Source organism: Pelophylax lessonae, assembly GCF_965119305.1.
Source record: "Pelophylax lessonae genome assembly, chromosome: 12".
In the NCBI taxonomy this organism is placed as follows: domain Eukaryota; kingdom Metazoa; phylum Chordata; class Amphibia; order Anura; family Ranidae; genus Pelophylax; species Pelophylax lessonae.
In genome coordinates, this window is record NC_138779.1 from 51,170,507 (window position 1) to 51,184,710 (window position 14,204).

The 14,204-nt window shown below is 38.0% G+C and overlaps 1 protein-coding gene across 4 annotated transcripts in view; it reads left to right on the forward strand.

Annotated features, from left to right (window-relative positions):
- KIRREL3 (kirre like nephrin family adhesion molecule 3) overlaps nt 1-14,204 on the forward strand; it is a 1,274,477-nt gene that overhangs the window by 1,228,643 nt on the left and 31,630 nt on the right. For all 4 annotated transcript variants that reach the window (XM_082273094.1, XM_082273096.1, XM_082273097.1 and 1 more), the window contains one exon: nt 6,011-6,120. In XM_082273094.1, coding sequence (XP_082129220.1) covers nt 6,011-6,120 — 110 coding nt within the window. The remainder of the gene's footprint in view (nt 1-6,010; nt 6,121-14,204) is intronic.

The following is a 14,204-nucleotide window of genomic DNA, read 5'->3' on the forward strand; positions in this document are numbered from 1 at the left end:
GGATTGTATTTAGACATATGCAGAACGAAAAAATTTGTTTAGTTTTGTTTCGATTTGTTATTTGCATAAATTTGTTTAATCCGTTTGATTCGTTTTCGGAATTCAAATTTGAAACGTTTTTAAATTGTTTTCCAATTGCCAAATACAATAAAATAGATAAGAAGATAAAGGAATAGAATATAAACAAATATAATAGCATAGAAAAGAATATAACAGAAAATAAGAGTTGAATACAATAGAGTAAACCAGAACAAAATAGAATAGGAAATAAAAGAACAAAATAAAAAAGAAAAGAATAAAAAATATTAGAATTAAAAAAACAATTGAATAGAATAGAAAGAATATAACCATTTCCCAAAATTTAAAAAGAATCAATTTGAATTTGAATATAATGGAAAAGAATAGATTAGAATAGAATAGAAACTAACAGAAGAGTATAGAAAAAACAACCGAATAGAAAATATATAACCATCTTCATATTCTAATCTATTTTTTTCGGTTCTATTCAAATTTGAATTGATTCTATTTCAATTTTGGAAAATGGTTATAATATTTCTATTCTATTCTGATCTATTTCATTTTTTTTTTAATTCTTTTTCTATTTGATTATTCTATTCTATTTTTTCTATTTTTGTCTATTCTATTCTTTCTAATCAAATTCAAATGTATTCTATTTAAAATTCAAATTAATGGTTATATTCACTCTATTCTAATCCATTCTAGTCTGTTGTTTTTTTTTCTGTACTATTCTGTTATTTTCTATTCTATTCTAATCTATTCTTTTCTATTCTATTCTATTCAAATTCGAATTGATTCTATTTGAGTTTAGGGAAATGGTTATTCTATTCTACTCTATTGTTTTTTTAAATTCTATTATTTTCTATCCTAATATAGTCCATTCTATTCTTTTTTTTTCTATTCAATTTTTTTCTTATGTATTCAAATTCAAATTTTTTTTTTTTTTTAATTAGAATTCCAGAAGTAATTTATATTCTTTTTTGCTATTCCATTATATTTTTTTTCTAATCTATTCATTTACATTATATTCTATTTTATTCTCTTTTGAAATTAGAAAACAAATTGAAAACTATCCAAATTCAAAAACTTTTTGATTTCGAAAAACGATTCAAATTCAAAAACGATTTGAAATGGAGTTGAAAAATATTCGAATATCGTCCAATTTTTTTACGTTATTTTTTGGATTGATTTAGTTTCGGTTCTATTGTAATTCGAAAACTTGGATACATCCAAATTTCTGAAAATTAAAAATTAGTCCGAACTTCAATACAGAACGAAATGAACTGCACGAGTCTAAAAGCCGGTTCACACTGAGGCGATCCAACTTTGGGGGGGCGACCTGTGAAGTCGCGTGCACAGCGACTTCGGCCCGACTTGCAGGGACTTCACATAATGGAAGTCTATGCAAGTCGCTCCCAGATCGCCCCAAAGTAGTACAGGACCCTTTTTCTAAGTCGGAGCGACTTGTGTCGCTCCTATTAGAACGGCTCCTGTACTACTCAATGGACCGCGACCGACCACGACTTGTCAGGCTGACGAGTCGCCTGACAAGTCGCGCTAGTCTGAATGGGCTCTTAGTTGAATTTGTTTTTCCTTTTTCAATTTTTGTTTGTTTGTTTTTGAAAAAACTGAATAAACAAATTTTTGAAAGATATCATTCAAACGTCAAATCATTCAAACATCAAACATCAAAGGGAGAAAAAATCAGTTTGGTCAGTTCTGATTAGATTGTTTACCAGCATTCCTTTTTAAATGAAAATGATCCTTTATTGGAGGACTGATTATTGAGTGCAATCACTCTGTAAAGGCACCATTGTTAAACAATGCTTATTTCGAATGCTCATACCATTGTGTGTTTAACCAGCATGATGTTAAATCACAGTATCAGCAAAATAAATGAGTCATGCTAAAAAAAATTTTGATACATGTTATATAAAGAAGGAATATGTATATATTTTTAGTAAACAACAGTTCAAAATATTTGGGGAGAAGTACGCTAAAAGGAGACTGGAAAAGGCAGGAAATATTTGCTCATTGGGTCATATTTTTAATAGAAAGTCTTATTTTAATTTAATGCAGAATCAGAGAAAAAATATTTAATTTTAAATATTTTTCCAGGAATTATCCAGAGGTTTCTAATGTTTACGGCTGAATTCCAGAAAATATGAAAAAAAAAAACACGAATGCAGCAAGCTATTAAAAACCCTAACTCATCTCTTACCTCTAATCCTAACTGTAACCCTTAAATCTAACCTAAATTTGGTTTGGTATCTGCCTTTTTGTGATCCCTGTACCAACACGGCCCCTCCTCCTGGGGGAGGGGAAGCAGCACAAGAAGCCAATCAGGTGTGCTGCAGTGCAAATAACATCCTGATAGAAGAAGAGAGCAGAATTACAGAGGTGAACTCATGGGGGAGATTTACTAAAACTGGTGAACAGAATCTGGTGCAGCTGTGCATAGTAGCCAATCAGCTCATAAGCTAAGCTTGTTCAATTAAACAGGTTGTAAACCCCTGAGAAGAAAAAAAAAAATAGAAAAACCTTTAAGACAAAGCCATAATGAGTTAGTGTGCATTGCATACTATTTCATTATGAAATACTTACCTTAGATTGAAGACTTCCAGTGACGCCCGCACACCGCTGAGACAGCTGACATCTTCCCCAGTGTTTTTCTGGGTTTGCCGACTCCAGCGTTGTGAGTCGTCGGAGCTGCAATGACGTAACTCCTACGCATGCATGCGAGAGCCGCCCTTTACGTTAAGCTGGACCTTCAGAGCGCATGTGCCAATGATGATGTCATTGGCTGCATGCACTCTGAATATTTTCAAAACTGAGCAAGTTTAGGATATATTCACAGCACCTACAGGTGAGCCTTATTATAGACTTACCTGTAGGTAAAATTAAAAATTAGACTTTACTTCCTCTTGAAGCTTTGACAATAAAACCTAGAAGCGGATTGGTTACTCTGCACAGTTGCATCAGATTCTGTGTGCACCAGTTTTAGTAAATCTCCCTACATCAGTCTGCTGCTTTTCCTTTCACTGTCCAGTTACAGTCTGTGAGAAGGACTGCAGCACAGAAAACTCCGGTCTCATGCCCTGGCAGATATGGCTGTGTTATGTAACTCTCAGGACCAGACGGACAGACATCTTTTGGAAATTAGAACAGCCTTATTACAGTATATGTTTCACATCTGTGTATTTAGTCATTTACCTGAAGGAGTTCAGATTTAAGAAGGATGGGTGAGTGGATATGTGTTGTGATTTTATAGACTTAAAATAAACCTGCAGTCAGAGGTCACCTAAAGCCTGATAATTACTGGCTTGTCAATTTAATTTTCTGTCTCCGTATGCTAGGCTTGGTTCACAAAAGCATACTTGCAATATTTTCATTACCATGTGCAAACTGTTTTTATGATCAAAAAACATTTTTTTTACCTTTCTAAATACATTACTGCACGTATCAGCTTAATCTACCGCACAATTTATTTTATGTATTTCTTTGTTTTAGGTATTTCCACTGTAAAAGTCAGTTCACAGAGATTATAACAGGGATTATCACTCCTTACATTAGCACTTTGTTGTCATTCCATTCATCTCTGCTTTATAAGAATGTAGGATGAAATCTACTTATGTAAAGCTGTTGGACCTTCTACCAAACATACAAATTGCATTACCACATTTGGTGCTGCCATGCCCCAGGTTAAGATGGTACATGGCTGTGCTAGTGTACCAATTCATGGTTTAAAGCATATCTCAACCCAACAAAAAAATGTAACATCTTGCAGCATACAATGCCTTAGATGTTCACTTCTGGCTGCATGTGTTTTATTTTCAGGCCTTTTTTTCCCTTTATTTTCATCTGGCAAACTTGCCAGTACCACATCCCCTGTGCTAGGGTGACAACGCTCACCCACTCTATGAGAAGTAGTGTTGCCATGCTATAACATGACCACAGAACACCTCCCTTCTCTCCTTGTCTTCATATCATAGGGGGAGGTGATTTGGAGTTCAGTGAAGTAGCTGGGAACAATAAAATGAAACAGCCATCAGAGGTCCCTGGCACTGGAAATACTAGATTAGGTATATTTCTTTATCCATATCCTGCCCAGCCTATAGCAGGATGACGGCCGGGTGGGGGATCAGTTATCCTGATTGAGCGTCATTTGACGTCCAGCAGGATAAGCCGCTCGCGCCACTCACACCGCATCTCCGATCTCTGTAAAGAGTCTATGACGTAGGCTCTTTACCATGTGATCAGCTTTGTCCAATCACAACTGGTCACATCGTAACCAGGAGGTGCTGTTTTTCTGCTCTTTTCCTTCGCACTGACAAGGTGAAAATTGGCCTGTATTAAAGTGGTTAAACAGATATATCAAACTGCATTCAAAGGTATGTTTAACAGATCAAAAGGAAACAAATAAGAGAAGTTCATTGTTAGGGTTTACATGAACTTTAAGGACTTGTTCACACTAGTGGTTGAGGTGGTCGCAGTTGAGCCATCTTTTTACCACCCCCCAACTACTATCACATTACAAAAAATGCTGGGAAAAATACTGCTTTTGAAGCGATCGTACACTCATATGATTGTTAGTACACAACTTTTGAGAGCCAATCAGGATAGTTAATCCGAAATTATCCAAAGGTGCAAACATGAACATTTTTATTGTGCGATAGCAGATCGTATGTTTTTCGTTTAATCAGTACAGTTTTTGCTTCCGAAGTGGTTTTCTGTTGTACAAGAATTTTGCATAAATTGAGTAACCTCTTAATTTTCAATATGCAGACTAGCATGCAAAAACAAAAAAACAGACAATCAGTCCTCCGATAGTCTCATCGTGTGTAAGAGGCTTTAGTGTGCTGGGATTTTTTTTATTGTTTATAATGTGATAAACCCCTTCCTTGTGCACCTTACTCACCTTACTATAAAGGCTAGTTATAGATTGGGGTGGTTGCCACTTATCTGCACAGCAAGTACAGAAAATGGCGGTTGATCTGTTAGATTTACCGTGAGCTCCTAACTTCCTGTTTGAGCTGACAATGCTGCCTCTGCAGCACGGAAAGCTCAAGCAATATTGTCAGCCCAGAGTCTATCTCTGTTGTACTACATAACACCCACCCTCGATGGAGATGAGGAAAGGGAGAGATGTTTTGAAGTCCAGCAGAGGAGAATGTAAGTAATGCTGACAACATTGTTTGGGAGAACCTTTTATCTTAGTGACCCAATCTTCTCAGTCTTCTACTAACCAACTCAGTGTAATAATGGTGTGTCAACTCATCTAGTTGCATTGTTCATAACATGCAATAAAGATCATATATATATATATATATATATATATATATATATATATATATATATATATATATATATATATATATATAGAACCTGGTGTAGGACCTAGGTACCCAGAAAGCCACAACCTATTTTATACTTATATTACCTGCCTAATTAATGCCCCATACACACGTGCAGATTATCTGCAGACTTTTGTCTGCAGACTTACCAAAATCATATAATATGAGGTCAAACCTAAACACTTTCAATTTGTATGCAATCCGGCAGGCCCTTGCACTACATAGAAAAGGTAAGTCTGCAGACAAAAGTCTGCAGATAATCTGCACGTGTGTATGGGGCATTAAAGTGCTTGTGTACATGGGCTGTTTACATGTATCTGACATGTATGTACCATGATTTTACAATGCATCTTCAATGTATTTACCATATTTTCATTCTGACTTTTATAGAGTAATAAACAAAGCACAAATTCTCAGAAGAGCATGTACTCCTGCGTTTGACACACCTGTGTCTACCACGCAGAACAGGCTTTACCCTACCGTAGCCAAGGACACCTTGGGCTATATCACAGTATTGTGTCCTGTAGAGGCTGCTGGAGAGTAAAGACAAAGAATAAGTGACATTTTCATGAAGAATGATAAATGTTAGGTTTGTGCCAAACAAATGTGCTTTAATGAAGCTGTAAATTTTTCATCAGATCTAAAAGGCGTGGTATCTGCCAAAAATGACATCCGAGTGGAGATTGTTCATAAAGAACCAACGACAGGGCGAGAAACTGAGGAGCATTCCAGCATGAAACAGCTGATGGTAAGATATTGTGATGGTGTGATCCTTGGTGCATGACAGCACAAATATAATAATGTGACATAATACAATATCTGAAAATGTGCTGCAACTCCAAGCAGGCCTTGCATGAAAATTGACATTTTACAGGATAAGATATAATCATACTCAGCTTTGTGGAGCAAGTGAAATGGCTAAAAAGGTTTACTTGAAATATATTCAGTTACGAAAAGCCTGGACACGCCCACTACATTTTTTTTTTGTCATAATGCCAAAATGAAAACTGAGCAAAAACATCTTCACCCTCTCTATTTGTCCTGTTTACTATCATTAGGGGAAGTGAAACAAAATTAAAAATTTTGGGTTGTCACAAGAACAGCAATAGGAGGGAAATCTTGAAACAGGGACATTAGTTCTGGTGACATCTGTAACAATGAGGGATTTCCTTTACTTTGTTAGGATTTCCTTTTACCTCCTGTTGCGGCTATAGGAGAAAGTTAATGCCCCCAATGGGACACAGATGGAAAAATAAACCTGACAGGTGTTCTAACTCTCCTCTACTCTGTCCAACATAAAAAAAAAGGTTTTACCAATAGTCCTACTTTAACCACTTAAGCCCCGGAAGATTTTACCCCCTTCCTGACCAGGGGGTATTTTGCGATTCGGCACTGCGTGACTTTAACGGACAATTGCGCGGTCGTGCGACGCTGTACCTAAACGAATTTGACGTCCTTTTTTTCCCACAAACAGAGCTTTCTTTTGGTGGTATTTGATCACCTGTGCGATTTTTTGATCACGCGCTATAAACAAAAAAAGAGCGTCAATTTTGCAAAAATAACAATATTTTTCACATTTTTTTATATGAAATTCCCCCCAAAAAAAAAGTAAAAATCAAAATTTTTTTAAATTTTCGGCCAATTTGTTTTATGCTACATATGTTTGGTAAAAAAAATCGCAAAAAGCGTATTTTGATTGGTTTGCGCAAAAGTTATCGCGTTTACTAACAAAGGGAAAGATTTTTGTCATTTTTGTTGTTTTCTTTTTTAACGCGTAATGGCGGCGATCTGCGATTTTTTTTGCGGTACTGCGACATTGGGGCAGACAGATCGGACCCTTGACTGACATTTGTGACACTTTTGGGGTTACCAGTGACATTTCTACAGTAATCAGTGCTATACATATGCACTGTTACTGTAAAAATACACTGGTTGTGAAGGGGTTAACTTTATTTGGAAGGGAGGGGCTGTGTGTATCCCTAGGGGCGTGCTTTCTACTGTGATTGGCTGTGGCTTGAGCTGTAAGGACACTGATCAACGGATCTACATACTAGATCCGTTTTATCAGTGTCTTTACAGCGAGGAGAATGACAGGCAGCTTGTTTACACAAGCTGCCTGACATTCTCCCTCTCCCCCGCCGATCGCCGAGTGACCGGCAGACATCGGGTCCGCTGGTCACACGCGCGGGGGGGTCCGTGACCACGCGGGACGTAGCCCTACGTCACTTTGCCTGTGAGGGGCTGACTGCCGACGTAGATCGGCGTTAGGCAGTCGGCAAGTGGTTAAAGTGGTTGTAAACCTGAGACCTGAAATATGAACACAGCATATCCCTCTATAGTGTGTACTTGTCTCAATGCAGAGAACTAATGCCCCGTGCACACGTGCAGATTATCTGAAGACTTTTGTCTTCAGATTTACCTTTTCTATGTAGTGCAAGGGCCTGCCGGATTGCATACAAATTGAAAGTGTTTAGGTTTGACCTCATATTATATGGTTTTGGTAAGTCTACAGAACAAAAGTCTTCAGATAATCTGCACGTGTGTACGGGGCATAAGTATCTCTTCTGTCTGTGTTTTCATTTTTTTGCTATCAGCATGAGTCACTTATGACAAGTCTTCCAAGAGAAAAAAAGGTACCAAAGGAGGGAGTTTCTGCACCTAGCCTTTACAACCTCTTTAAGGATATTCAAAATTTGGTCACTACACTACAGCTCAAAATAGAGCCACTATGAGAGTATGAATAAATCCTAACATTTTTATATTTTCATTTGTGCAAACCATCAAACCTAGACAAACACATACCAACCTCTCCTCAGTGGTAGCCAAAGCTGAAAAATACCCCAAAAAACAGATTATCAGCTGCCTTGGCATTCTACATAGGACCCTCAAACGTCTTTTATCCCTATACCATATCTATGCAGTTATCTCTCAGTCTAAAAAACTAGGACCAGTCCATTCAAAAGATCTTTGGCAGAAAGATAAAAAAAAAATCAGCCTTTATCTACAGATACTCTGCAAATTGTGTACCTTAAGACCCAATGTTCTCAGGAAGTGGATAGTTAATGTAAGTATGCTCACCACTCCGGATACTATACCACCCCAGGATTCCAAATCTAGACATTCTACAAATACAGGAATTATCAACCACTTATGTTCAATGTTTTCTTTAGTTAATTGAAGACTGCAGAGTATGGAAGTATGCTCTGCACTACCGTATCCAGGTGATAGCAGCCAATCAAGAGATCATTATGGAGAAAGATGCATGATGAGCCCAAATCAAGAAGCATTATGAGAGGCAGCGGAGAATCACTCTAACAAGCTATGAGATACCGCCTGTGATCTTTTCCTTGCTATTTTAGGTAAAAGGAAGAGAAAGTCCTCCATGTACTTTTACCATAGTGAAAATGATTGAAGCCCAACTCCAGCTTAAAAAAAAAAGTTCCCTTAAAAAGTAAAAATATAATAAACAGTTTTCACTGCAATACTCACCCTACTTGTGGAGCTGTTCCCACTGTAAGTCTTCTCAGCCACTAGTCTTCTTCTGGTTTATTTGACATCCAGGCTATATCCTGTGAGCCCAAGTACAACATCAAGGACCCTCCCACTGACGGGATATCATTAGGAGGCCCTGGACTTACAGACAAATGCTGCCTTTTAATGACCAGTAATGAGCTGTTTTAATCAGTGGCACTACATGGAAGGTACCTACAAATGCCTAGAAAACAAGTTCTTTTTCAGCTCCTAGGGTGCCCTGAATTAAATGGTTTACACTGGTATGCAAATATGAATCAGAATGCTTGATATTGTGGCCCTGCCCCCTCCTGACTCCTAAGTCTTGCCGCTGGCAAGTAGGGCTGCCACAATACAAGGCCAATATTGTGGTTAGAAGTAGGGTGCACTGATACCGATATCAATGCCAATATAAATGCTCATGATATTTTGCGGTGCAAATTGCGTCCATACAAAATGAATGGGCTGAAATTACACTGCAAAGAATTGCATATGATTTGAACAGGAATGCAGTGCGATTCCTGTCTGAATCACATGCGGTTCCCTGCACTTCTCCTGTGTGAACCCAGACTGAAAACATTATGACAAGTCTAGATTCACACAGAAGTGGTGGAGAAACCGCATGCAATTCGAACAGGAATAGCACCGCATTCCTGTTCAAATCACATGGTGTTTTGACACTTGCTGTGCCCTTTCTCTCTCCAAATTCTTATCCATCCATTGCTGTGTCTATCTACCGGTCTTCTCCCCTTTCTCCCTTCTCTCACAAGCTTGGCTTCAAGCAGAGAGAGTCAATAGCTCCCGTTGCTATCAGTCAAATCCTGTGAGCAGAGAGAGGGGCTGAGCTGTGTTTGCGTCAATGGGCGCACTCAGCCAGGCTCAGAAGCATGCACGCACGTCTGCCCCCATAGCAAGTGCTTGTTGTGGGGGCAGACATAAAAGAGGAGGAGCCAAGAATGCCAGCAGGGACCCCAGAAGAGGAGGTTCAGGCTGTCCTGTGCAATACCTTTGCACAGAGCAAGTGAGCATAATAGGTTTGTTATTTTAATCTTAAAAAAAAATATGTTTTTGGCTGCTAATCTGGAACCACCTTTCCTTCATTTGGGTTTGCTGTTAAAGTGATTGTAAAGGCTGTTTTTCTTTTTCTATGAAAATAAAAAACATGTTATACTTAACCTGATCTGTGCGATTGTTTTGCACAGAGCAGCTCTGATCCTCCTTTTCTCAAATCCCCCACCGGTGCTCCTGCCCCCACCAAGTGCCCACATATCAAGGGCAACGAGAAGGCAGAGAGCCTCTGCTCTCATGCATATTGCTGGATTAAGATCGGGCTCAAGTACGTAATTAGAGGGGGGGTTGCGTGGGGAGCTGCACACAGAAGGTTTTTTTACCTTACTGCATAGAATACAGTAAGGTATAAAAAAACCTTCTGCCTTTACAACCACTTTAACGTAATGTTACTTTTTTGTTGTAATCATCAGTTATAAAATAACATTTTCCTAAATTAACACAGAAAGAATTCTCAGCCATTCTGATACAGTGTAGCAGATAAAAAGAAAATTATTTTTTAACTTCAAGTTTTGATAAGTCTGATGAAGTATTTTTGTAACTTTCAGGCTGATAAATGGCTTCCTCTTAAGGAGAGAAATACAGGAAATTAAAGTCTCCCTGCTGGTGTTCATCTCTTTTCATTAAATCACACTGAAAACATTTATAACATTTATCATGAAGGTTTTAAAAAAGCGATGTGACAGATCATTCTATAACAGGATACGAATCATGGCAATCACTTATCGCACACCAATCTCACCAATCCCGATGTAGATTTAAACACTGTCCACGCAGCATTAAAGATATTCTATGTACACATGCGGGCTGATAAACTGTTTTATAGGAACATATTAATTAGAGTTCGCGTTGCATAAATCTGGCTAGTAAAAAGGGACTCGGCGGAGGCACTCTAATCTGGGCAGATTTATCCCTCCTTCCAATGCATAAATGTGATTTAAACTTACAATAGTTTCTGATAAACGGTCTCCTCCCATGAAATGTATCGCTCTTTATAAACTTTATGGAGAAGAAATTAAAGGCATGCTGAAATCAAGTCTTTAAAACCACTAATGTGTAGTCTGGCTTATGACTACCTATAGTGGAGATGTGGAATCAGGAAATCCAATAAGGCACTCCTTGGAGACTGTTGGTTGCGGTGTAATATTAGATTTTCTGCGATAATGAGCTAATAATATAGCATGCAATAATAATCTGATAGCTCCATAATTAAGTAGACAAATCAGTGCAAGCGTGAACAAAAGTTTGCGAAGGCAGAAATAAACCCATATGGGTTACTGAAGAGGATAAAAAACTTTTTTATAACCACCTGGGATGATCACACCCTAACAAAGTTCTGGACAACAAGAGTGATATCTAGTTTGACTAGACAGGTGAACATACCAGAAGAGACTGGGGTGTCTGGCTTAATGGACCAGCCTGGAGTCAAGGACATGTATGCCTTTGCTTGGCAGATAAACAATGTTCCTTACATGGTTCATATAACATGGCTCTCCTTATCTACTCTGCTGTAAAATGTATGTTGCATACAGCGGTCAGGCTGAAATTCACATACATAACTGAAGTCTGAGCAGTGACTAACTACTCTCCTTCCCTACAAACAGCTGCATATGGAGAATCAGAGACCTGTGCCTGAAAATAAACTCATATAATAATATATAGCATATTTTATTAATTATAAGAAAAAAAATTGAGAAAACATTTGAAAAGATACATTTTTATTAGTTCCACCCCCTAACCTTGAGGGGGGAGAGACAGACAAGTTGTATTTTTAAAAACTTTTTGTGATTACTTTGGCTTGTTGTTATAGATATTACTTTGGCTTCTAATTATTAATATAGGACCTCGGCTGTCATGTGACTTTAAAATGACAAACCTGGTTAAATGCATCATAGCAAATGTAAACATTAGCCCTAAAGAAACAAAAATGTTAAAACTGGTAAGACAGCTGAATTCATTGAAGTGAACAATGGGCTGGGAAATGTCATTCGGTGGAACCATTAAACTTAAAAAAAAAAAAAAAAATCAAAGCTGACTCATAAAGAATTAATGTATTGTTTTTGCAAGGGCATGGGCTAGCCCAAAGTAATATAAAGTTTACCCCCCATGGTCCTCCAATCTTCCTCCCCTCCAGTACCGAATGTCACAGCTGGTCAGCTGAGATAACACTTCATACAGATCTCTGACTGTTCTAATTACCGCCCCTCTTGCTGACATTATTGTAACTGTACTGTAGTCACTGCATTACCACCAACCAGGTCTTCAGGATTGGACATGACTGCTGGTGAGCATACCCACCCACCCGCGGGACTAGAGAGCAAGGTGCTATCCCATCCACTTGCAAAAACAATGAGTCAACAGCTTTGATGAGTCAACAGCTTTGATTAATTTTTATGTAGTCAAAGTTAGGTTAAGTAGACCTTTTTTTTAAAAAACAAAAAACAAAAAAACTAATTTTTATGTAGCATAATATTATATTAGTATTAATATTGTGTTCCAACCTGTATGAAGAATTTTGGCACTGCACTAGCAAGGGGCAAGATCCCGGAGCACAATATTAGGCAGTAAATGAAAATACTTTACTGTAGGTATAGCTTGCCATGAGCTAGTATTACCCTATATAAGCAGTTATTAAATTTTTACTAAAAGAGTAAAGATCACTTTAAGGTTCAAGAATGATTCTTTATAACTGGATGGGCTTATTGCTGGAATGAATTAGGGGCCCATTTTCTAAAAACTGAAGGAATGTGTCTTTATTGCCTGCAGAAACATATACAAAAAAAAAACTAGATGATTTATTACGACTATAAAACCTTCATATTGTTCACCGCACCACATACAGTTAGAAATTTATTCAAAAACCCAGCCTAAAGAAGATTACCTCTTAAACAAATGCGACAAGTACTGTGTTAAGCACATACCTCTATAGAATATTGGCACAGGAGTAATAAAATAAGTAAAATTAGAATCAAACGATAATACATTCTAAGTGGATTGTACAAAAAGGTTACAAGAAAGGTCCCACAGAGCCCCCCTCCCCCTCTACCTATGCATTTCCATGCCATAAAACTGCACAATGGAAGAGAAATCACAATGCAATTGCATCTCCCAGCATTTAATGGCATGAGATCTTTATAAAGATTGTCACTTAATTATTTTTTCATTTAAAGCAACCCAGAAAACTGTTCTAGGCCTTTGAACGATTACCTGCTTTGAATGTAATAAAAAAGCAGAAATGCCTTTGCCAGTGATAAAGTGTACTGCTATAACCAGGTGAAATAAAAGCGCTATAAAGATATGTGTTACCATGGGCATGATGGGGGTTGGGGTACTGGAGTCAATGATAAATGAATACACCAAAATGGATACTCTGTAGAAGTAGTGGCATGGAATGGAAGATGTCCATATCAACCAATTGGAATGCTTTTCTGTGCTCCGTCTTTTTTTTTTTTTTCTTTGTACACCACTTTTCCCTGCCCACTTCTAGGTTGAATGATAGCCAGCATCAAGCAATTCTCTTCTGTAAGCCCAGGCTGTCACTGACACATCCCCTAGGCCTAGGGGGTGCGTTATTAGGCTAGCCTGGACACAGCACTTTAGCACTGAACGTAGCTCACACAGCATTATGTATGCACCCTTGAGTGTAGCAAAAAAAATGATCCGCTACCTTTGGAGAAGAGGAATAACCCATGACGCCACCAGACTGGCCAAAAGAGTATACATGAAAAAAGATATGGTGCTTGATTTTACATAATATGTGGCAATAAAGCAATACTAATCATCAATTAAATAGGGAAGTGTGATACAGTATATTTCCAACATCAAAACCAATCTAACAATGCAATTTTCCAAAATCATTCACCGCTTGTGCTCAAAATATGGATGTGCACTCACCAGAGATGTTTGACCCCTTTTTACACGCTTTTTTGCTCTCAAGAGCCAATATTCCTCCTGGAGTGGGCTGCAAGGATTCCTCCAATTTTGATATCTCTCATTTATAAGATGACCAAACGGGAGATAGATATAAAGTATCAGAGCTTGGGACCGTCACTTCTGGGTCCTGTGTGAAGTCACATCCGGGCCGGGGATCTGAGAACGATGCTTGTAACACACGCCAGCTTCATGCTGATCATGGCTGGGACATCCCATCCTATACACACTGTATATGCTGGTGCTGGCTTTCAGGCACCCATAAATGTGAGTTTATTATGTTTATTTTAGATTGCCAACCAATTTTAATAAAGTTACTGCACT